The 24,583-nt window shown below is 41.2% G+C and overlaps 1 protein-coding gene across 1 annotated transcript in view; it reads right to left on the reverse strand.

The window, feature by feature from the left end:
* DCAF7 (DDB1 and CUL4 associated factor 7) overlaps positions 1 to 24,295 on the reverse strand; it is a 31,853-nt gene extending 7,558 nt beyond the window's left edge. The window contains exons 1-6 of the mRNA XM_039331524.1: positions 24,028 to 24,295; positions 21,806 to 21,964; positions 4,708 to 4,819; positions 2,368 to 2,486; positions 1,756 to 1,965; positions 1,006 to 1,123 (exon numbers count right to left, since the gene is read on the reverse strand). Coding sequence (XP_039187458.1) covers positions 1,006 to 1,123; positions 1,756 to 1,965; positions 2,368 to 2,486; positions 4,708 to 4,819; positions 21,806 to 21,964; positions 24,028 to 24,165 — 856 coding nt within the window. The 5' untranslated portion in view covers positions 24,166 to 24,295. The remainder of the gene's footprint in view (positions 1 to 1,005; positions 1,124 to 1,755; positions 1,966 to 2,367; positions 2,487 to 4,707; positions 4,820 to 21,805; positions 21,965 to 24,027) is intronic.
* Positions 24,296 to 24,583: the final 288 nt, after the last annotated feature.

Consider the following 24,583-nt stretch of genomic DNA (forward strand, 5'->3'; position numbering starts at 1 on the left):
CATAACCAATCCCGTTTACTCCTAATTTCCTCACAACAACCCTAAGAGTGAGAATGATTATCCCAAGGTCACCAAGCTAATTTTCATGTCTAAGACAGGACTAAAACTCATGGTCTCCTGCTTTTTAGCTTGGTGCCCTAAGTTTGCAAGTTGCAAGAAGGCTAGTACTCTACAAAAAGTACATTACTGACCATCTTGTGAAAAATCACATGGTAAGTCAGAAGGCTATTGGAAAAATGTTCTATGGACTTAAAAGACTATAATAGAACTTTGGTGTCTGAATTAAAAATTTTGTTTAATGAAAGAAAAACATTGCTTTCCAGCATAAGAACCTTATCTCATCTGTCAAATATGATACTGGCAGTAGCATGATTTGTTATTATGTCTGAACCAAGATGGCTTATCATAATTGATGGAATTGTACCAGCAAATTCTATGGAAAAATATTAGGGTATCTGTCTGTGAAATTCGATCCTGACTAGCTCAAGATTGATTCAACACTTCCACCTTTCCGAGATCACTAAAATGAGACCCAGATTATTCAGGGCAATATGCTGACATTTGTAAACTGCTCAGAGAATGCTGTAAAGCACTATGGAGTGGTATATAAGTCTTATTGCTACTGCTGATTACAAAAACAGTATCTCAAGAAAGAGTAAATAGGTCAAGGTGAAGATCTCAAGAAAGCTGTGGCTGAATGGAGTTAATCATTCTCAAAACAGAGTTGATTTAAGAAAAGAAATCTACAATAAGGGTATATATGTGGAAGAAGCAAATTTTGCAAGAATAATTTTGCCAATGCCAAATTATACTTAGATATATTTCCTTTTAGTCTTATCTCATGCCTTTGATTTCTTTGGCGTATTATTTATTAGCCTTCAAATTATATACAAGAACGTAAAGACTGCAATCCTATGTTCACATATTTGAAAATGATAGCATATTGCAATAACTTCTTAAATGCACAAATAAAAGAGGAGAGGAATACAGATAATCCATCTTTACCTGCTGTGCAGATATGGCAAGAAGAATGTGGTGCCCAAGCAATACCATTTACACATGCTCGATGATTATTCAGCCTGGCAACTGGTGTACAAGGAACTCTGACATCTAGAATCACCACCTTAGAGGGAAAAATAATTCTAAACAAATTACTTTAGATTTTAAATTTATTCTTTCATTACTCAGTCTTTTATGTGTGCAGAGCATTCACACTGCAAACCAGCTGTCAAGTCAACATATTTATTCCAACTGATGGAAAAGTGCATTTGTTCTATAATGAATATAAACATGTCTCTTGATTATAGATACTTTTTGCAAAGAAGTCTAGATGACAAATCACAATACAAAAAGCTATGACTGCTTATTAGTACAATTCACATATTAGATGATCAGTATAATTTATTTCTTTAAATTGAGAAACTAACACAAGTAATTCATTACTTCTAAAAATGGGTTCTGCTTGTAGAAATATTACAGCAATCAAAGACAGGTTAACTAATCTTCCCAAACCACAATAAGGATTTCTAACTGCATTTCATTATACTAGGCTAGTATCTTTTAATTAACACATTCATCTATCAGATTGTTTTGCTTTATGGAACTATACGCCAGTAAGAAAAATCTTCAATAATCCATTTAGCAAAAATTGTAGTCCCATTGCTTTCACCACATAGTTGGAAAGTGAAGTTTACCATACTGACTATACACTCAGAAACAAAGTGTACTAGGTATTCTCACAGAACAGTGTCTCACCTCCATACCATCCATAGCCATTGTTGCAAGGTAATTAGGGTCTTGTTTATTCCAGCAAAGGCGAAGCAAAGGATGGTGCTGAGGATCCTCATAGATAATAGTGCTATGTTCCAAGTGCCTTAAGTCAAACATCCTCACTGAGCCATCAGCACCAACAGAAGCAAACATGTCTCTCCCACCTCCTGCACGGCTGAATGCAATATCATAAACCTGTTCAGATACCAACAGCAAAAGGTAATAAAATACGATGCTTCCCATACTAAGGATTCCTGTCCCACTTTAGTTTTTCATGCAAAGGCAGGACTAAAGAAGGTATGTCCAACAATTTATTTGCTTTAGCCTAAAAAAGGACAATGCTTACCACAAAATAGGGCTTTAGGCATAACACTCTCTCCTTCTGAGCAGAATGTTTCTTTTGCAAAATATTTTACTTTGTTGTATTGATTCCCCATTATCAATGAATTACTAAAAGGAAAATAAATGCATTACTAATAGCAACGACACAACCCACCTTGGCTCCTAGATCACTATTTCCAATTTATAGATTGGATTTTTAAAAACTTTTAGTAGCTGCACATATTTACAGAAAAAGAAAAAAAAATACACCATCACCTCTTTGTCATGGGCAATCAACTGAGTCTTGACATGGCCAGACACTAAATTCACTCTTCCCAAGACCTGACCAGTTTCCAAACCCCAGATAGTACAAGTTGTGTCAATGCTAGAAGTACCTGGCATAGTTTGAGAGGAAAGGAAAAAAAAATATACATTAGAACTATTTTTTTCTTAAAAGCAATACAAATATGGGTCATTACACAAAATTTCTAATCCTAGACCTCAAGAAAGTGAACCTCTACCTCCTTAATTTACAGAAAGCAACCTCAATGTATCTTTTAACACTTTTTATACAATAACTGTAATCCTCAGATCCTCTATGGCAGTCAAAACATTTAAATCAAACTATCTTTAACTAGCTTTAAAACAAAAAAGAAAGTATATTTTTCTATTTAATAATATGGGACTATGACTGCCCATATGATCAAAATATTTGACCTAAACTAATATGTATTAATAAAAGTAAATTTAAATCAACAATAATCTATAACAGAATAAAATTACATATATTCATTTTATGCATCAATGCAATTTGCTAGTATAAACTTCAATTTTAAACCCTTAGTGAGAATTCAAATAAACATTAAAATGGGAGAAAAAGTATAAGACCAAGAAGGTCCTAGCTCTTTAGCTATTAAAGGAACTCATGATGGAATTATAAAATTAGACTACCAAAATCACAAATCATTTTTCTGCTTAATATTTGATAACTAAAAAGCTGATACTTAATGATTTTAACTGACTAGCTGATAATTGTACTAACAAGGAATTGCCAAAAGAAAAGAGTGATTAGAATAAAATTGTTCAATGTTTTCAGGTCTCTTTATTGGACAATGTAATTTTAAAAATGCTAATAATAAAAGATACAGATATAGCTCCATGTCAAATTAACCAATCTGTCATAACTAAGTCAAATAAATACAGGTAGTCCTTTACTGTTTGTTCAGGGACCATCTGAAATTAGGACAGCATTGAACAAAGGAACATACAACACTTCCTGAAGTTCTGACTAATGCCGTCTTAAAATCTAAAATACAGTTATGTGACAAAAATTCAGATGCCCACTCTTATGACCATGGCAATGCTACAAATTCCTGGTGCCATGTGTTGGGAGGTCTCAGTTGGCTCAGGAGGCCCACCCATGTGCAGGCCTCCCATCCATCCCCTATTCCTGGAAATCCTGGGCCGTCTCCCTGCCCAATCGCATAAGTCCACTAAATTTCCCTTTCCATTCAGGTGCTGACAATCACCTCCAGCTATTAGGAAACACAGTTATTATAGAAAGCTAGCCAATGTGATGTTTCCAAAGGCAGAAATAATCTTAGAACACTCATCTCACAATGTATTGAGGCTCTTTCTATGTCAGGGAACACCATAAAATGAACACCAGGCTAGAAAGAGTCTCAAAAACATCATGAAGGTTGATGCTCATGTGGTGATATTTCCAAAGGTAGAAAGAGTCTCAAACATCACATTAGCTAGATTTCTATAGTATCTGTGCCTTGCATCAGCTGAGGACACTTGTCAGTAGCTGCACAGAAAGGGAAAATAAATGGACTTGCAAGTTTGGCCAGAGAAAATGCCCAAGACTTCTGAGAGGGGTGGGGCCTAGCTGTTCAAAGTCTCCCAGGTTTCCACATGCCAGTACACACTGCGCTTCCGCCACACTCTGACACAATCATTTAATGACTTGTATGATCACTTAACTACCCTAATGGTGGGAATTAAGATTGGGATCATTCACCAAGTGGTGCCTCACTTAATGATCATAACATTTTACAATCCAAATTCTGGGCTCAGTTGTAATTTTAAGTTGAAGATTATCTATAGTAAACCTCTCCAGTATTTGCAATAGGTCAAGAACAATCTTTTTATTTCATGAAGTTTTTACTGTTGAACAAAAAAGTCAAAATGTCCATAGGAAACTCTTCAAAGGCTAGTTTAATTCTCTTGATAAATCTTATGCCGAAACTTTTAGGATCTCCTATGGCAATAATTCCAGAAAATTGTTGATATCTTTTCTTGGAATTTTGAGAACAGATGAAAATAAGCCCAGTCAGAAAAAAAAACCCAAAGAAACTTCTCTAATCCCCCTTTCACGTAAATTCATGATATATCTCCATCCATTTGCAGCTAACTACTCCACCCAATATGTTAAGGCAACCAGCCACCAAAAGATTGTCTACTTCTTATCTAGAAAATAATTCAAGGCCTACCTTTGGCTAGTTTTTTGAAATATTGGTCAACAATTTTCTTAGCTAAATTTATAAATAGAACTCTTAGTTGTTTTAATCATATTACCATCATCATTTTGCTACATTAATATTTGGACCTTACCTAACAGATAAGGATCCACTTCATTCCAATCAAAGGAGGTCAGTGGAGCACAAAAATCAGAATTCTTATTGTTGTTCAGCAGACATTCTAGCCTGGTTTCTGTTTCACCCACCTGAACAAAAAATATCAATACATACTTGTCATCACATTAAGTTAATTTACATATTTAGAAGAGTATGGATTCCCTAAAATTTAGAGAAATGGCCATTCTGTGTTTAGTTCTCCAAAGTCTCATGCTTTTCCATGACTCTGCATGCATTTAATTGCATCCAGAGAACAATACCAGAGACAATATATAGTTTTCCCATTGCAATTATTGGATTCTTCATTATATTAAAATACAGAATTCAAGATAGGTTTTTAGTTAAGTTGGAGGGAATTCCTTATAGCAACAGAGTCAAATTTTTCCTTGAACCCTTAAATAGATTTTGAGGGGGCACAGAAGAAAATCCAACTGCATGGAAAAAAAAATCTTTATTTCATGTAATTTTAGATTTAATTAAAGGTATCAGCAGAATGAAAGAAGCAAATGACAAGAACATTGTTGTGTCCTGCACATATAAAAGGGGTGGCACTTGCATAATGGTGCAATGCTGTTTTCATCAATTTGACAAAATGTCAGATCTTCTTGGCTATAATTTAATCTAAATCTGATTTCCTTTTTAAAGTTTCTTATTCATTTTTTAATTAAAATTTATACAGATAGTCCTCGACTTACAATTCATTTAGTGTCCATTCAAAGTTACAACAGTACTAAAAAAAAGTGACTAATGAATGTTTTTCACAGTTGCAGCATCTCCATGATTATGTGAAATATATTTGGCAGGGAAAAAAGGCAAGAATTAAACTAAAAATGTTACAAGATACAAGATTGAGAGGTGAGTTTGGTCTACCTAATTGGGAATTGTACTATCAGGCTGCAGCATTATCATGGATGAGAGAATGGATCTTACTGAGGAATACAAGATTATTGACATTAGAGGGACATGATTTACAGTTGGGATGGCATGCTTTCATATGGTATGGAAAAAACAGAATACATAACTATTTCCAGAGACACTATATAAGGAATTCTTTATTTGTTGTTTGGGAGAAAGTAAAGAGAAATTATTTGAAGATTCCAAATTGGCTCTCAACTATGGAGGCACTAATACACCCCAATATGTTTAACATGGGAAACATTATAAGATATAAAGACTTATTAACAGATATGGGGGAGTTGAAAACCAAACAACAATTAGAGGAACAAGGAATAAAGATGGATTGGTACATGAGAACGCAAATACAATCTAGATATGAAAAAGATGTTAAAATAGATGGTGTTAATTTGGGGACAACAGAGTTAGATGAAATACTCACAGGAACGGAAGAAAAATGGATTAAAAAATGTACAGTTATCTAATACATATGGAGTTAGAGAAGGAACAAGTGAAAGAGACAATGATAAAATGGACAAGGAATTTTGGATACACAATTGAATTAGATAGATGGCAGCAATTATGGGAAAGAAACTATAAATTGACAATGGCGACTGCGTATAAAGAAAATATGTACAAAATGTTTTACAGATGGCACATGTCTCCTTAAAGATTAGCTAAAATGTTTAAGGACAGGTCTATGAAATGTTGGAAATGTCATCAGATACCCGGTTCCTTCTATTTATTTATTTATTTATGAGACTTATATACCGCTTTAAGTGCAAGCACTCTCTAAGCGGTGTACACCAGTAAGCAATGTATATATATATTTACATTGCCCCCAACAATCTGGGTCCTCATTTTACCTACCCCGGAAGGATGGAAGGCTGAGTCAACCTTGAGCCGGTGAGATTTGAACTGCTGACCTGCTGAACACAGTCAGCTAAAGTGGCCTGCAGTACTGCACTCTAACTGCTGTGCCACCTCGGCTCATTCTACCATATGTGGTGGACGTGTGTAGAAGCTAAAACTTATTGGAATATAATTAGAACATGGATAGAAAAGATGATACAACAACATATAGAACTAAGACCAGAAATATTCCTGTTGGGTATTCTACCAGAGAAATACAATAAAGAAAAAAACATATTTAATTATTCATGTAATTACGGCAGCCAGGATTGTGTTTGCACAAAATTGGAAAGCACTGAAAGCCCCCCCAGAGGGAGAGATGATTGGAAAAATACTGGAATGTGCAGAAATGAATAGACTAACAATGACAATTAAAGATAAGACAGAGTCAGACTACTATGAAATTTGGGGAATTTTTTATGATTGGCTGAAAAGAGAATACAGTTAAAAGATAGTTAACATCAATTTAGATGGAAGAAGAAGGAGCAGATAAGGAGGGAGACCCAGGCGACACAGTATTGAATAACTGGAGGCTGTATAAATGTTTATAGAAGTATATACCGAGAAGGTTAGATAAATAGAAGTATTAATCTTATTGTATATAATACAGATAGGGAAATTTGGAGAGAGGAGTTGCTCGGACATTACCCCTGAATTGCATCTGAAGAGGGATGAGAGGGAAGAAAGGAGAGGAGAGAGAAAAGAGTAAAGGAGGGGAGAAGGAAGTAGGAAGGTTGGAGGAAGAGGAAAGGGGAGGAGAGTGGTGAAGGAGAGGAGAGGAAGAAGAGGGAAGTAGGGAAGAGAAGAAAGGGAGAAAGAAGGTAAAGAAGAAGGAGTGTGGATACGGTGAAAGGGGAAATGGGCGAGCAACACCAAAGTTATGTGTATGTATTTATTTCATTTTGTTAAAAGTATCTGTATGTGAGTGTGGAGGGAATGTATGTTAATATCTGATAAGTATTACGGTATATGTATGGGGGAGAGTTTGGAAAAATAAAAAATTATTAAATAGAGTAGAGCAGTGATGGTGCCTTCTCAGTCACTGCACCAACTGTAGAAGATGACCAGGCTGAGCCTGATGGTGGGGTTAAACATGTCATCAGTTTGGAGTCACTATGCTCTCACAAGAGACTTAAGTCCATCCCCGCATGAATTTACTCTTATCTACTGCTAGCACGAATTTGCCTGGACCATTAGTAGATCAGATTCCTGTATATAGGCAGGAATACTTGGTTTCTTGTGCTTGACATCAACCACGTCCAGCTTCTCTATCAGGGCCCCACACCAACTGGCAAATCCAGGTTTTAAGGCTCCTTGTAAAGGCCAGAAGGGCAGAGGTAAATCCAGTGGTGGGATTCAAATATGTGAACAACTGGTTCTCTGTGTGAATGCGGCTTCCAGAAGTCTATTCTGGGCCTGAGCAATAAAAAATTAGCTACTGGTTCTGCCGAAGTGGTATGAACCAGCTGAATCTCACCACTGAGTAAATCTCATGTGCTGGGAGAAGATTTTCCAAAGAGCGGGGGCTGTAACAGAAAATGCTTTTCTCCTAGATCCACCCTCTGCTGAAATTCCTTGGCTAATGGGCTTTGCACTAGGTCCTTTTTGCTAGAGTGAGACAGGCCAACCCCTTTGGGACAAAACTGACAGTTCCTCAGATGTCCTGAAGCCATGCCATAAAGGACTTTAAAGGTCATTGACCTACAATATATTCAGGTTATTATTAATTGTGATTACAATAAGTTCAATGTTTCTGTTTTTTAGGTGGAATTACCTCTGATTTATAAAGTACTCTTTGTAAACAATCTTCTCATAAAATCTCACAAGAAACTTAAACTTCAATATTTTACAGCACATTTTTGTGGATTTTTTTATCCATCAGATACAAGGAATATAATCTCAAAAATATAGATATTGGATTGTATTATTTTTGCTATCCATTCATGAGATATGGACAAATATCAGACTTCTAGGATCTACTTTATTTTTTTAAACAAATCATCAAGATCTACAAACCAGAAGTAAATAAATATTTTCAGTAGCATAACTATGCACAATGCTTTCACACAAAAGCAGAGATGACAGAGTATCAAATGCTATGTGAGATACTATGATGGTGTTTAGAGATGCAATTTTATATGTAATGAATATGAGATCCCATTTGTTAAGCTGGGCTCTAGAGATTAATTGGAATTGATACTGTAATAGATCCCTGTTACTGCAACCTATCTACCTAAGTTACTTGACTTCATGGCCTGATGGTCACGAACTTCCTCAGGCCTATGGTCTTAGGGGACTTCAAACTGCTTTCTCTGAGGGTAATGTCTGAGATGATTTGGAAGTTCATGGCCACACTAGTATAGTTTTGGATCTGATGCAATTTGTCAAGGGCTTAACACATAGTGGTGATCATACACAAAATCTAATTTTCTTGTCAAAGCAGTAGCTTGACAAATTACTCCCTTGGAGTTGGAGAAGATTACCACTACTTTCCTGTCAATGGTCAAATCACTTTTTGATTGCTTTTTATGTTGCTCCCTGCTGCAGAAAGGCTGAGCCTATTTGACTATCACCTAGGCACTTATTTGGTTTCACAGGAAGCTTGAAGAGTGTTCCTGTAGGTCTGGTGCATAATTTGACTGTGGCTTCAGTCACCGCTTAGAATAAGAAGGTGGTTGTGAACTGGGATCAGATCATGCTTATGCGGCTTTTCTCCTGCTGTGAATCCCAGGGCTCCTTTTGGTTCATAGAGGAGCAGAAGGAAGTAAAAATATAAGAGATCCTGAAAGCAGTGCTGAAGGACATTGAGGAACAAACTCAATGAAGCACGAACTACAGCTATTATTAAGACCTATGTCATGGAGGTAAAAATGGTAAAATATTCTGTGGATAGCTGTCCTGTTTAGAAAGATTTGGTCCTTCCTGGAGATTCTCTTTCAGAGCCGCTGTAAGGAGTATTCTAGGCAACTTCAGAAAAAGGTATTTGGATTTGTTCTAGGCTAGACTCTGGCACTAAGGCAGATCCCATGAAAATAACTGAGACTTAGTGTGGCTCTGTTATTTGGGATAGGTTTGACCCTATTAGTTCTTATGAAATGGAAAGGAGTTTTGGAATTGCAAGCTTGCCACCTATATATTAGATCCATGTACTTGCTGCAATGCTAAGATTTTCTGGGAAATCATGTGCAGCTGGTCCTAGTGGTGGTGAATCTATCACTGAGGGAGATCAATGTCCTGCCAATATTGAAAGAGGTGTTGGTTATCACCTCAAGAAGCCTTCATTGGATGACTTCTTCCTGTGTCTGAATTGCACTTTTTGGGAAAAATGTGGAGAAGGTGATCACACTATATCTTCAGAGTATCCTGAAAGAAGAACATCATTTGGACTCCTTTCAGCTGGGTACAAGACTGAAACAGCACTGATTGTGCCTGTGGATTATCTTTGGCAGGAGCAGGAAAGATTAGTATGCCCATTCTGGCTCTCCTTGATCTGTCAACAACCTTCAATATCTGGATGTGTTCCCAGGCAAGGGGATCAGGAGGTTGGCTGGAGACCATATAGTATTATGAGTTTATTAGATCTGTTTTCCCCTAAGGGGTCTTTATAGGTTTTATATTTTAGTTAGTTTTGACTATTATTTTTTAATAAATAATAAACTAACAATAACCCTGTTGTTAACCAGTCAGAGTTATTTGACAACATATCTCATGTTAACAATTTTTAAGGGTAGCCAACAATGTATCACGTAATTTATCTGCTTCTCCAAAGACAGGAGAAGCAGATAAATCATAACCCAACATCCATAGAGAAAAGTTGAGATAATTTTTTTCTCCCTAAATAAAAGTGATTGAAAAGGGAGAATTTTCCCATCAAAAGTTTAAATAGCAAAGATCAGAGTTTTTTTTTTAAAGAGCTAGAAAGAACACCATTTGTAATATAGTCACGTATAGGTTTAAATCCAATCAGATGACTTTCATTGCCAGAAAATGTATTTTCATCATGAACTTCCTTATAGCAAATGGCTGTAAAACAGATCAGCAGTGAACTAATACTAAATCAGAAGATAGAAAAGCTTTAAAGGGTGCAATTAAAACCCAGGTGTACTTCAAAAAAAAAAGAACAGCTGAGGGGAAAAAATGGTAAAAGACCTGACTTTTCGATTGCTTCTTACCAAGAATTGTGGTCTTAAAGATCCCCTCTTCTCTGTAGGTGTACAATCGTCTGAAGGTCATCTTGGATCTTTCCTAGTCTCTCTTTCAGAAAACAGGGAGCAAGCTGCCAAATAACTAACTTTGGTGGCAAAATCAGCTGTTTGTCAGCGGGAGAAAAAGAGTCACCCGCTGCTCAGTATGTCATCTTGGGGGAAGTCCCTAAAATATGTTTATTGAATAAATCACAAGTGCTTGAGTTTAATCACCCCCACTAAACCATAAATCTTGGTTTAAAAACCACAATGGATGAATTCTTGTAACAAAAATGGCAAAACAAAACAAGACTTCATCATGCTTTAACATGGTATGTGAATCCAAATTCTATTTCCATCTTTACAAATTCAATGATTGCTTGGGATAAATAAATATTTAAATAAAGTCAAAAATTATTTTAGCATTTGAATGATACCAAAAGTGATCTAAGAATCTCTGTCTAACCTAAACAGAGATGTTTATTGTAGAATTACAGAAGGAAGATTGGTATGTAAAAGAATGCCAATGTAGCTGCTAAAAATGTAGTAAGCAATATATAGGAATAATGATTGTAGGGCTATAATACAGAACACAGTTATACTATTGCCATATTAAACAATGTTTTCACTTTGTGTAAATGTGAAACAGCAGTGAATCTGAACTTTAGCTAGGAAAGTTCAATTTCTGATAATTAAATACAATTTACTTCAATTACAATCATTATTAATTGATTTTATATGCATCAAAATTGAACTTCAAGATACTTCTCTTATCCCTGTCAAATACCGGGCAGCTGATGCAACCAATAATAATTCTTTCAACTAAAATTCTTACAGAATCTTCCTGAACACAATTTATTCACATGAAAGGTTACAATTGTTTTATTTATTCACTTTATGCTACCCATTGTCAAATACTCTGGGTGATTAACAAAATCAGCATAAAATAAAAAGCAGTAAAAAATAAGCAAACCTATCTATATCATAAGCAAATTTGATAATACCAAAACAATAGACTAAAAATAAGTAAAGTCATGGGTATGCCAGATTCCAACTTTGACTCACAATGTGCCCTCCCTCTGTGTTAGATGTAAAAACCAGATCTTGAATGCCTTTCTGAAATCCAGCAAGGAAGGTACAGGGAAAGAATTAAAAAATATGCATTAGCCTGTTTCAGATGACAATCTTGCACAGACAGATCTTGGAGGAGATTGACCTTATTCAATCTGATTGCATGGATAGATGAATATGGGAAAAGATGGTCCCTCAGATAATCTTATCAGAAGCCAAGGAGGACCTTAAAGATCCTTAAATCTCTTCTGGGAACCAAGTGGCAAACAAACAACTGCTGAAGAAATGGAGTCACCCAAGTATATTGAGATATATCCAACACTGCCCAGGCTCCCATATATTGTATCTGACATAGCTTCCAGATGCTTTCCAAGAGCAGTCCTGTGTACAGCATTATGATAATCCAAGCAAACAGTGACTAAGATATGAGAGAAGGGGCGTTGTCTTACCTGAACGCCTTTTCTCAGCACGGAGACATAGAATCCACCAATGGGTTAACTCTGTCTTTCTGCCCATTAGACCAGGTTAGCCAACTTGTCACGCCCGTCCTGGGGTAGTCACTCCCCATTCTTGACGAAGGCGAAGCAGCTGACTACAATTCGACGTAATGGCTCCCGGTTCCCTAATATGATCTTAATGGTTTTAAGGGTGGGAATGGATTCTACGTCTCCATGCTGAGAAAAGGCATTCAGGTAAGAAAATGCTCCTTCTCCAGCACTGGAGACATAGATTCCACCAATGGGACGTACTAAAGCCTCACTGTCCCAATGGGTGGGAAACAGAAGAGATTGGAGTTGTGTTTATAGAGATTACCTGTTGCAGGACCCTCCTTCCGAAGGAGGCATCCGTAGAGGCAAAACAGTCTATCCTATAATGTCGGATGAACGGGGAGGGCAAAGACCATGTCGTCACCCTGCAAACCTCCTCGATAAGAGGCCTGTGTGGCCCACGCTGCGGAGGTCGCAGCGCTGCGAGTGGAATGTGCCATGATTTGTCCTGGTGCTGGTAGAGAGAGCGACTGATACGCTTCCGCAATGCAAAGTCTGATCAACCTGCCTATGGTTGAGGCGGACACCTTCTGTCCACTAGAGGTGTGGTGAAACGAAACGAAGAGAGCTTCTGATTTGCATAAGGGTGCCGTTCGCCTGATGTAATGTCGTAGTGCCCTCCGGACATCCAGTGTGTGCCACTGTCGTTCCAGGGCATGAGACGGGTTGGCACAGAAATCCGGTAGGACGATTTCTTGGGCCCTATGGAACAGGGTGTTAACCCTGGGGTTAAAGGTTGGGTCCAATCGAAGAACCACTTGGTCCCGATAGAAGGTGCAGAAGTCCTCCCTGACCTAGAGATCCGTGAAATGCGTCTGGCCGAGGTTATGGCGACCAGAAAGGCTACTTTGAGGGATAGGGCCCTCAGAGTGCAAAACTTGATGGTTCAAATGGTGCCTTGGTGAGGGCCCGAAGGACCCATGGTAGTTCTCATGAGGGGTACCTGTGAACCACGGACTGTTTTGCATGGGAGGTGCCCTTAAGGCGTGAATCCTGGGGTGCTGTGCCAAGGGAACTGTGTTGGCACAGGTTAGTAGAGTGGATAACGCTGCGACCTGCCTACGAATGGTGTTCGGTGCTAGGCCCCTGTCCAGGCCGTCAAGCAAGTATTCTAGTATGTTTGGAACTGTTAGGCCCGAGACCTCGATTGTTTGCTTCTTGCACCAGTTGCAGAAATTTCTCCATGTGAAGTCATAGATGCGATTAGTTGCCGGTTGGCGGGATGCTTGGATCATGGAGATTACTCTTGGTGGGTACGACTTCCCGTTCAAGATCTGGTGTTCAAGTGCCAGGTGGCTAACTGAAGCGATTGGGGTTCTGGGTGTTGTAGTTCCCTCTGGCTGAGTGACACTTGGTCCAGGGTATCCTCCACGGGGGGGGGGGGGGAACCTGGAGAGATTTACCAGGTCTGCGAACCACGGTCTTCGTGGCCAGTGTGGGGCTACGAGTATGATTTCCGTCCGCTCCTGCAATGTCTTGTGGATGGTTGCCGGGATCAGCGGGAGGAGGAAATGCGTAACGTAGTCCCCTTGGCCATGGGCAACGTAGGGCGTCCATTTCCTCCGCCCCAATGATGGGAACCTTGAGAAGAACCTTGGAAGTTGGGCATTCATCAGGGATGCAAACAAGTCTACAATTGGCTGCCCAAACATCTGTGTTATTTCCACAAATAGGTCCGGATGCAGACTCCATTTGGCATGATCCACGGTCGACCTGCTTAGGAAGTCCGCTTGTCTGTTTGCCTCCCCCGAGATATGCTCTGCCCTGATGGAGGCGAGGTTTTTCTCTGACCAGTCTCCCAGTGCTTGGGCCTCTGTCATGAGAGACCTGGATTGGGTGCCCCCCTACAAGTTCACGTGTGCCTCCGCGACACATTGTCTGTGAGGACTAGTATGTGTTGTCCCACTACCCTGTTTTGTAAGTGTTGGAGAGCTAGATGTATGGCCCTCAATTCCAACCAGTTGATGTTGTGTTCAAGGTCCTTCTGGGACCATTGGCCCTGCACCCACATGGACTGCAGGTGCGTCCCCCAGCCAAACAGGCTGGCCTCTGTCGTGTGAGACGGTCGGGTTCCTTGAAGTGTGACCCTCTGGCTAGTGCTGGCGATGACCACCACTTGAGAGACCATAATGTTTCTGGAAGGACCCTTACTTGTCTGTTGGAGGAGCTGAGTTTCAGCCTCTGGAATGGAAGGAGGAACCATAAAGGTTCCTGGAATGTAGTCTTGCCCAGGGCACTATCACTATGCATGACACCATCTTCCCCAGCAGGGGAACTGTTCGTTCCCTGCGTACCCTGAGGACTAGGGAACGTATGCTGTCACGACGTTCCTGTGACAGGTAGACCTGCCCTGAGTGTGTCTATGATTGCACCTAAGTGTAATAGGCGGGTGACAGAGTTGGTTTAACTTTTTTGAAAGTTGAACAAGAACCCGTGCTCCTGTAGGACTCTGATTGTCAACGCTAGGTCCGATTGTGCAACCTGTGGAGATGGTGATTGGATGAGAATGTCGTCCAGGTAGCACTGGACGTGCACCGGTATCGTTTGTAGGTGCGTGGCCAGTACTGCCAGGATCTTGGTAAAGACTCGTGGGGCTGACGAGAGGCCAAACGGCAGTGCCCTGTACTGGAAGTGGTATCCCACGTAGCACAACCTGAGGAACCGTAGGTGACTGTGGGCAATGGGGATGTGAAGGTAAGCCTCCGTGAGATCTATGGATGACAGAAAGTAGCTGTGTCGTATGCTGCCCAAGATAGAGTGGAGGGTTTGCATTTTGAACTTTTGATGGGCGATATGATGGTTCAGACCTTTGAGGCCTGGGATTGCCCTCCATCCCCCCGAGGACTTGGGAACCGCGAATAGAATGGAGTAGAATCCAAGTCCCCGGTTCCCCACTGGTATCTGCTCTATGGCTTTTATTTCTAGGAGGTGTCGAATGGCCTCTCGCATGAGTTTGCTTTTGGTGGGGTTCCTTGGCTGGGGGCAAGAGACAAAGCGTTCTGGGGGGGCTGGATACGAACTCCAGGAACAACCCAAGGTGTATGGTTTGCTGAACCCAGGTGTCTGTATTGGTGGCTTCCCACTGGTGGGTGAAATTTGCCAGTCTGCCACCTATGGGGAGGGTCGTTCGGGAGTCATTTGAACCTTCTGTAGGGACGGTTTCCTGCCCGAAAGGGCTGCTTGCTCTGGGTTTGGTGCATGGGTTTGGGTCCGGACCTGTCCAGTTGGCGGTCTTGTCTGGGAGTGAAAGGAGTGTAAGGCCAGGTTGGCTGGGAGAGCTGAGAGAAGCTCGAGCCCGTTCCTGACTGAAAGGACTGCCTGTGGGCGTATGGGGTTGAACGCCTGTCAGCCCGCCTGCTGGAGTGGACCAGGACCTTCCGCTTGTCTTTATTTTCGGTCAGGTAAGGGTTCAGCACCTCTCCGAATAGTTGCCCGCCCTGATAAGGGACCATGGCTAGGCGCCACTTAGCCTTTGAGTCAGTTTGCCAATGTCTGAGCCATAGCATCCTGCAAGCTGAGACGTTGGATGCTATTGCTCTAGATAAGAACCTGGCCTCATGCAATGTGGCATCAGAGACATACTCTGATGCTGCAGCAAGCTTGCTCAGGTCCTGTTGTGTCTTTACCTTCTCCTGAGGAAGTCTGGCTTGGAGTTGCCGAATCCAGAGTAGGGAGGTTCTTGCAAAAAAGGATGCGCAGGTGGCGGCTCTTACCGCCCATGCCACAGCCTGTTGTGTCCTGGGGAATGTGAGTTCCCATCTCTTGTTGTCGGACTTTAATACCTCTGCCATGTCTCCTGACACTGCTGACGGGGAAAAAAGGAAGCCAAAGGGCTTGTCTACCTTTGGTGCCTCGAGGTCCTCTGACTGTTCTGGTGTTGTACTGAACAACTTCTTGTCAGAACCCCCCGGTGCGGGGAAGGTGCTCGGTGATGCCCATTGTTTCTTAATGGCACTCTGGAAGAGTGTCAGATAGGGGACGTGGCGTTGAGCTACCAAGGGTTCTAAGAACAGCAGATCTGAACTGGGCGGAGGTTCTGGTTGTGGGATATGGTCCGGCCCAATGTTGGCCATTGAACTGGCTCTGCGGAGCAGAGGCAGGAAAAAGGCAAGATTGAATACTCCTGCGAATGGGGGAGGATCCGGAGGAGGGTCCTCCTCCTCCCACCATGACATGTCGAGTTGATTGTTCTGCTTGGGGGAGGATTCCCTGCTGTGGAAGGACCATGATGGAGAGGAGGAGATCTGAAATGCGGCTTCTCCTAGTTGGACTTGGATGGGGGCATGGCCATCATGGATTCGGTTCTCGGTCCGTGGTTAGCCCTAGCAGCCCGCATCCTGTGGAGCGTCTGCTTAATTAGAGTTTGTAGACAATCCTCGGAGGAGTTGGTCTTAGATTCCACCTCCCTGAGACCTGCCGCTGTGGGTGTGAAAGTGGCCTCAGGGATGGAGTGTGCAACCAGTGGATCCTGTGGTCCCACCTCAGAGCCCTGGGAGGACCCCTCCGGAAACCATACTCCTTGCATGGAAGGTCCCAAGGGGAGGTCAAAGTATATATCCTCTATTTGTTCCGCTTTTGCCTTGGCCTGTTTTTGTGCCTTGGAGAATTCCCTCTCCAGGGCCTGGTGCCTTCTGCTAGCCTGTTTCTCCACCAACTTGGAAGGTTTTCTTCCAGAAATGGACTTGGCCTTTGCTTTGATCCTACCTGCCGCCTCCTGTTTGGAGGATTTTTTTCTTTTGCGGCTGGTGAGAGGGGAGGCGATGCTCAATGGCTGAGACACCGTGGGCTCCTCCATCCTGAGCTATCTCAGTTGCCCGAGACGGAGCTCTGGCAGGGGATCAGTTGGCAAGATTGGCAAGCAGGTGTAGCAGGGAATGGTCCTCCCGCTCTCCTGACCGCCTGGATGGTAAAGGGACCGCTGCTGTCCTACCCCTTTGGGGTCCGGTCCTACTTGCGTCCACTCGGCTGCAGCAGATGGATTGAGATCACAGGGGAGGTGCGGTCAGGGTAATGATTGCACCAGGGTTGGGCAGACTCTTTAGGTTATTTATTTATTTATTTAGTCTATTATTTTGTTTATTTATTTATCTATTTTGTATTAATATTGGTGATAGTGTAAGAAAATGGAATGAAGCAAGGACGGGGGGAGGGAGAGCGGCGACGTAAGATGTAATGGGTAGGTAACACTGGCCTGGGTTACCACGTGGTCCTCCCTTCCCCTGCAATAATTAAGAAAAGGATAAGCCGATACGAGCCTTCTGCCTCTTAAAACTCAAGCCTCCACCGGGAGGCTTTGTCTGGCCTCGTTTGTCCCGGCAGTTAAAAATGGCAAATGGGCTGGCTCAGTGACACAGGAAAAAGTAGAAGGCGGAAGAGCCCCCCTGTGGCTTCCACCCACGTGGTGGGAAATTTGAGGGGAAGAAGGAGATAAGTGGATGCGTCTTCTGTTGTTTCCACATGTCCCAGCCCCAAAATGGCAATTGGGACACCGCCGGTAGAAACTCAGTCCGATTAGCGTAACAGAGGGAAATCGCGGGAACCGACTCCCTAAAGCAGCAGCTTCTGATCTGTTATGGTGAGGCTCCTGGAATCAGGGGCGACGGAGGCTGAATCCCTCCGTTGCTCTATATCTGCAGACACGGGAGGGAGGATGGGGGGAATCCCCACCGCCTCCCAGTTCAGAGAAGCTCCGTGCTGCCGTGCTGAGCAGGAGCAGGCTGAAACTGAAAGGAAAAGAGAATGAGAGAGATGTTCTCACCTCCCCCAGGGGTTTTGGGAAGGCTCCGACTGCAGTGCTGGGCAGCTGGAGAGAAGTTTTCCTAAGAGTAAGCTGGGAGAGGGGTTTCCCTAAAGAGTAACTGAGGCCTCAGCTATGGAAGAGGAAGACCAACCTCCCCAGGCTTGCCACAGGTTATGTCACACATAGCGCTGGTCACAGCACTGTAGAAAATAACTGTAATGTGGAATGATCAGAATCCACCAATGAGTTAATTTTTGTTACCTGCCTTAGACCGGGAGCCAAGTCTATCATGTCTGTCTGGGCTAAAGACCGAGTCAAGAATGGGGAGTGGCTACCCCAGGACGGGCGTGACAGTTGGCTGACCCGGTTTAATGGGCAGGAAGGCAGAGTTAACCCATTGGTGGATTCTACATCTCCAGTGCTGGAGAACTGTGAGGAGAATCTTTTGATTCACAAATTTATCATTTATAAATGTAATTGTGCAAAAGCTATCCTTTCCATAGTGCTATCTGATTAAGTAGAAGCTGTGAATCTAAGATCTTTAAATGCAAACCGTTTCTGACCAGGGTAATCAACTCCATTCAGAGTCAGACAGTCACTTCTCTGGAATTATTTGATCCACAAAAATCTAAGCCACTCTGCCTCTGTTCCTCCCTATTCAGAGTTTGTCAGCCGCCATGTACTACTAGATCACTATTTTTATTGCATCATCTGTTCAGTCCATAACCAAGATGTGCAGCTGCACATCATTAGCATACCTGTGATACCAGATTCTGTAACAACAGATGAGCTCCCACAATTGATTTCAGAGATGTCAAAAAGAAGCAAAGAGAGTAGAAAGACCTGAGGCATTCCACAAGCTCTATTTTGTCCACAACTAATTACTTGAGAAAGGCTTCTTGAGCAGGAAGTATATTATAATCTCTTACAGAGGTAATGGAACATTCCTTCAATCAAAGAAGCGTTAATGCTTGAAATTTAGTATTTGCCACTTTACAAGAGGCATGAGGGTCCGAGGTCCAAATGAAAAGTGCAGAGCTGATATTATATATTCATTTCCTTGGGACTCACAGGTTGAAATCAATGCAAGAACAATTCATAGGACAAAGTTGGAATCACCTCTCTTAGCACCATCCAATTAGGATCTAATTCTATTAAAATTTGAGTAGTTACATTTGTCATATTGGCCCTTTAGATGTTCTTGATGACCATCTTGCCTTAAAAGGGAACAAGTCAATTTAAAAAGAGTGGGTAGGGGCATTCAGCAGATGCAATAAGAATGGTCAAGTGTTGGCTTGATATGAGCTCCAATTAAAGTCCATCTAGATTCAAAATGGGTCTTCCAGCGATGCTCTAGGCATCTCTACTGCTGCTCCATATCATTGAGCTACTTATAAACCAAGGAGCTACAGTGGATTTGGGGAGAGACAGCCCCAGTGCAACCTAGTCAAGCACCTGGTTATCTCTTTATTCCACTGGGCAACCAGAATCTCAACTGAGCTGCTCACCAGCTCACCCAAGGGCACTCTAAAAACGTACTGGATACATTTGGTGCCCAGAATAGGCCAATCTAACAAGTCCTTCTCCATTAGGGGTGGGTTAGTTGCAGCATGAAATTCTATAGCTATCATGATGATCTATCCACAACAAGGAGCTAAGTTTGATCCTGCCTCCATTTAAGATCATGTTCTGTCTGCCCCAAAATAAAAACCAGATGTATCATATGATCCTTTATGAGTGTTGAGTCTTTAATACATTAGGCCAGGTGCACTGTCATGGCAACCAAGAACTCCTGAGCTGCTCTAGATCCTTCAGCCAGGACAGGCAGATTGAAGCTCCCCAATACCAGTTTGGTAGCCATAGTAGGAATCCTGCTTTGCAACAGGGGGAGTGATATACCAGCAGTAAGCCCAAAGTATACCCCTTCAAATATAATCACACTAACAAATTCTCACATGTTTATCTAGAGTAGGATCCCTTGACGTTAGCAGAGTTTCATGGATGGCAGTAGCTACCACCCACCACCATCCTGGGACAAACTGGAAACCTGGAGATGAGGGTAGGAGACCTTTGAGAAATGAACTTCCCCTTTCCCATGCCATCCAGATTTTGGTAATGCAAGCCAGGTCTGCCCTTCCTTGCATAATTTTGGATGAGGATGGTTATGTTACAAATCTGGCATACAATATTATAACAGTTGAATCCTCACTGTTCCAAGCATTTCTGCACTGAACTATTTCCAGATAGATAGATAGACTAAGACAGACAGACAACCTTTATTGTCATTTTTTTAAACTGTGGGCACAATGGCACACATTAAAAATGAAATTTAGTTGCTTGCTCTAAAAGTATATGTATACATAACACGCATTTAAACATACTATATACAATACATGTATAGACCTACACCCTTACATATGTAACATATAAATATTAATCTTGAATACATAACGGAAGGAGGAAGCTTTAGAGTTCACAAAGTTAATACTGTATGGAACAAAACTGTGACTGAATCTGGATGTTCTGCTTCAGATACCACGGAGCCTCCTCCCAGAAGGTAACAAGGAAAACAGGTCGTGAAGAGGATGTGTGGCATCCCAATCGTACAGACCCTGCTCAACCAACGCTTATGTGCTATGCCCTGGATGGAAAGGAGGGAACTGCCAGTAATCTTTTCAGCCATCCTCACCATTCTCTGCACCACCTTCCTGTCTGAAGCAGTGACGCTTCTAAAACAGACTGTGATGCTGTATGACAGGATGCTCTCAATCGTCCCTCTGTAGAAAGTGGTAAGGGCAGGAGAAGGAAGATGTGCTTTTCTCATGCAACACAGAAAATGCAGGCGCTGCTGTGCCCGCTTCAGCAGTGTCTCACTGTTGAGTGACCAAGCCAGCCTACTTGTTAACTGCACACTCAGGAATTTGATTCTGGTAACCATTTCCACAGGTAAATCATTAATGCACAGAGAAGTGTGGCTGTGCCTGCCTTTTCTGAAATCAACAATGATCTCTTTTGTTTTTTCTGTATTTAAAACTAGGCTGTTTTCTTTACACCAGTTCACCAAATGCTCAACCTCCTTGCCGTAAACACCCTCATTGTCATCATGAATGAGGCCCACTACTGTTGCATCATCTGCAAACTTCACAATATGGTTGGTGGAAAACCTAGCACAACAGTCATGGGTCAACAGGGTGAACAGCAGCGGAGTTAGGATGCAGCCCTGAGAACCTGTGCTCAAGAAAATGGTGTTAGAAATATTTGTTCAGCTCACACATATTGGGGCCTGGTAGTAAGAAAATCAAGATTCTAGTTGCACAAAGAAATGTTTAAGCCTAAAAAAATAAGAATCCATATATCATTACATTAGGGAAGACAGACTTTCAAGTTATTTGTAATATATTTCTGATGAAGTGCTAAAGAATTCATTCTTTTTACTGATAACTGAAGAGTTTATAGGTGAAATGACGATTTCTTAAATTGTCATATGTCTGCTGAACACAGTGCCATAATTGTGATACTGTTGTGGCCTTACTAATATCCTGGTACATTATGAAAAATATTCTGAGAAATCTATGAAAAAGGGCAAGTTACATGCTTCAAAAGCCATACTTTTTATACTTGGATAGGTTGAGTATAATGCTTCTTTGTAGTCCATCAGAGCAGGTCTGCTACTGTTTTTTTCTTAATTAAAGAAGAGAAGAATTATTTTCTAAATGGTCTACTTACTCTCCACACACGCAGATAGTCACCACTGGTTGCCAAAAGGTCTGGATAAACTCCTTTGGTATCTGGTATCCACATGAGCTTGGTAGTAGGATAGGGGTGATCAAAGGTATTTCTGCAAATGAATTCAGAGCTTTCTTCATCCAACCCAACAAGCTGAACCTATGAGAAAAAAGAAAATATGTTTGTGTGTGTGTCTATCTCTCTGTGTTATGTACATGGACGGGCATACAAACACATTCATTCATATTCCAGTTCATCTTTCACGTACATGTTCTAAAGTTCCAAATCAGAACAAAGACCAACATAGCTAAGGAACATGGTTACAAGTGAAACTGGTCAAGTAAAACTAAATAAATTCCAATGTCCAGATGCTATCTATCTAAGACCTCTTGAAGTAGTTAAATATAAAATTGCCAATCTTTCACAAAAATAATACAATTGTTTTAAACAAAGGACTGGAAAATGTGATTCCAATTTTTCTAAGAAGATTAAGAGGCAATAAAGGAGGGTCTGTTTCTGGTAGGAAAATTGAAAGAATTGTTAGAGAAAATAATACATAGGATTAATCTGGTTGAAAAGAAACCAAAGAGAAGTCTTGTCTCACTAATCTTCCAGCTTCTTTGAAAATGTCAAGAAGAGTAACCCAAAAGATATTCTACACCTGGACTTTCAGAAAATCTTTAACAATCACCAATGGCTTCTGAGCAAACTCAGCTGCCTTGGGACAACAGATGTTCTTATTCAGGGGTCTTCAAACTTGGCCCTTTTATGACTTGTGGACTTCAACTCCCAGAATTCCTCAGCTAGGCATGTTTGAAGACCCCTGTTCTTATGGACAGGCAAGTTTTTTTTTTAATTAAAAAAACTGAGAACAAGAATAAATGAACAAAATTATACTTGTAAGACATGAAAAAGAAATTTCTCAAGGACTGGTGTAAGGACTGGTACTTTTTATTTGTATAAAAACTATCTGGAATTAGGGCTGATTATTGAAGTTACCATGCTGAATACATAAATGCTTACATACCTAACTATTTAGATCTGCCTTTAAATCAAAAAGTAATTGTGATGTGCTCTAAAAACAACCTTCCAATCTGGATGAATAGGCTTCAGAATGATGAATGCAGTTCAGTACAAATAAATGTAGAGTGCATGTTGGCACATAAATTTCAAATGAATTCCAAAAATACATGTCACTGATTAGAAAAAGTATCTTGGAGTCAAGGCGGCTGGCTCAATGATTATATCAACCAAGTTTGCAGCTGCTATAAAAATGTTAAATTCCAACCTGGAGTTATTAGGAGAACTAAAAATAGAATTGTAGTATAATATTCCCTTTATATAAATCTATGGTAAAACCACACATCAGCTACTGTTTTGGACACATTTTAAAAATATTATAGAATTAGAAAAGGTGCAAAAAAGGGCTACTACAAATATTAGAGTGGAATACCTCCTATATGAAGGATTACAGTAACTGGGGCTCTACTTTGGAACAAAGAAGATCAAGGGGAGACACAACAGAAACTAATACTAATGACTATTTATTATTTTCTGAAACAGAATGCATGAATTAAATAACCTTGTAAATTTAAGTTATAAATAAATGCTCCTTGTAGTAAAACAGCAAGGAAAATAGTTATAGACCTCCAGTTCAGGCATGAGTTTCCCAAATGAATCTATCTGGTCACTATTTGAATAAATTCAGCAGGGCTCTTAAGATTTAACTAAAATACTGATGGAACATGCAATAGGCATATCTCAAGCAAACTTTACATCGTGCACTTATCAAGTGTAAATGCAATAACACCTTCTAAAGCTGTTAAGATTGAAAATGAATGTATTCCTTTCTCACTTCCTAGAGCAGCAGAAAGTGCGCAGATGAAGTTTTTCCTCCTTTTTTCATCACACAGCAATAACAACAACAACAAAAATGTCCTAATGGCCCTTGCCTATCGCGCAGCGGTCTGACCACCAACGGGAAGGGGCAGAGATGCTCCGAGAGCAAACCTAACCAAACTTCCCGAAGCAGCCCTGCCTCTCGAGCACTCTGATCCTCCTCCCACCCTTTTTGACGCTCGCTGCCTTTAACTGGGCCGCTGGCGGCGGAGGGGACCGATTGGGATGCGCTGAACGAAACCCAAAGCTGCAGTGCGGAACCTGACACTAAGCCGGTCTCAACAGTGACTTGTTCTCGCCCACTGACCTGCCAAGTGGCTCACCTTATTATTGTACTCTTCTACGAAGCTGCCTAGGGCAAGTCGAAAGCGCTTGTCAGGTCTGACGCTCCAGTTCATGGCGTAGACGGTCCATGGCGCCTCGTACTTGTAGATCTCCTTGCGCTTCCCGTGCAACGACATGGCGGGCGTGAAGGCTTACTCCGTCAGCCGCTCACGACCTCCTTCCGAGGTATCGCTCCCGACAGTCTTTCTTCACCTCACAACGATGATGGCTAACCCTACTCCTCCATTCACCCTATTCAAACTCTGATTTCTCATTGGTTCTTGACCATGCTATTCCTCAACTTCAAGATCTCTCATTGGTTTTCCGAAACGTCCATCTCGCTCAATCTCCGAAAAATGTTTACATATTGGCCATCATGGAATTAACCATTAGTGGAGAAAGTTGTCGTTCTGGGGTAAAGCCCGCCTCTTTCATTGCATTTCAACGTATCAAGTATGATTTAGTTAGTCGCTCTCATTAAAAAAAAGAAAAAAGAAAGAAAGACATAGAGATAGAAATGTAGAACTGGTTTCTCTGAACGTTATTTTGGTTTGT

This window comes from Crotalus tigris, unplaced genomic scaffold (assembly GCF_016545835.1).
Source record: "Crotalus tigris isolate CLP2741 ecotype Arizona unplaced genomic scaffold, ASM1654583v1 scf7180000024437.13266115, whole genome shotgun sequence".
NCBI classification, from domain to species: Eukaryota; Metazoa; Chordata; class Lepidosauria; order Squamata; family Viperidae; genus Crotalus; species Crotalus tigris.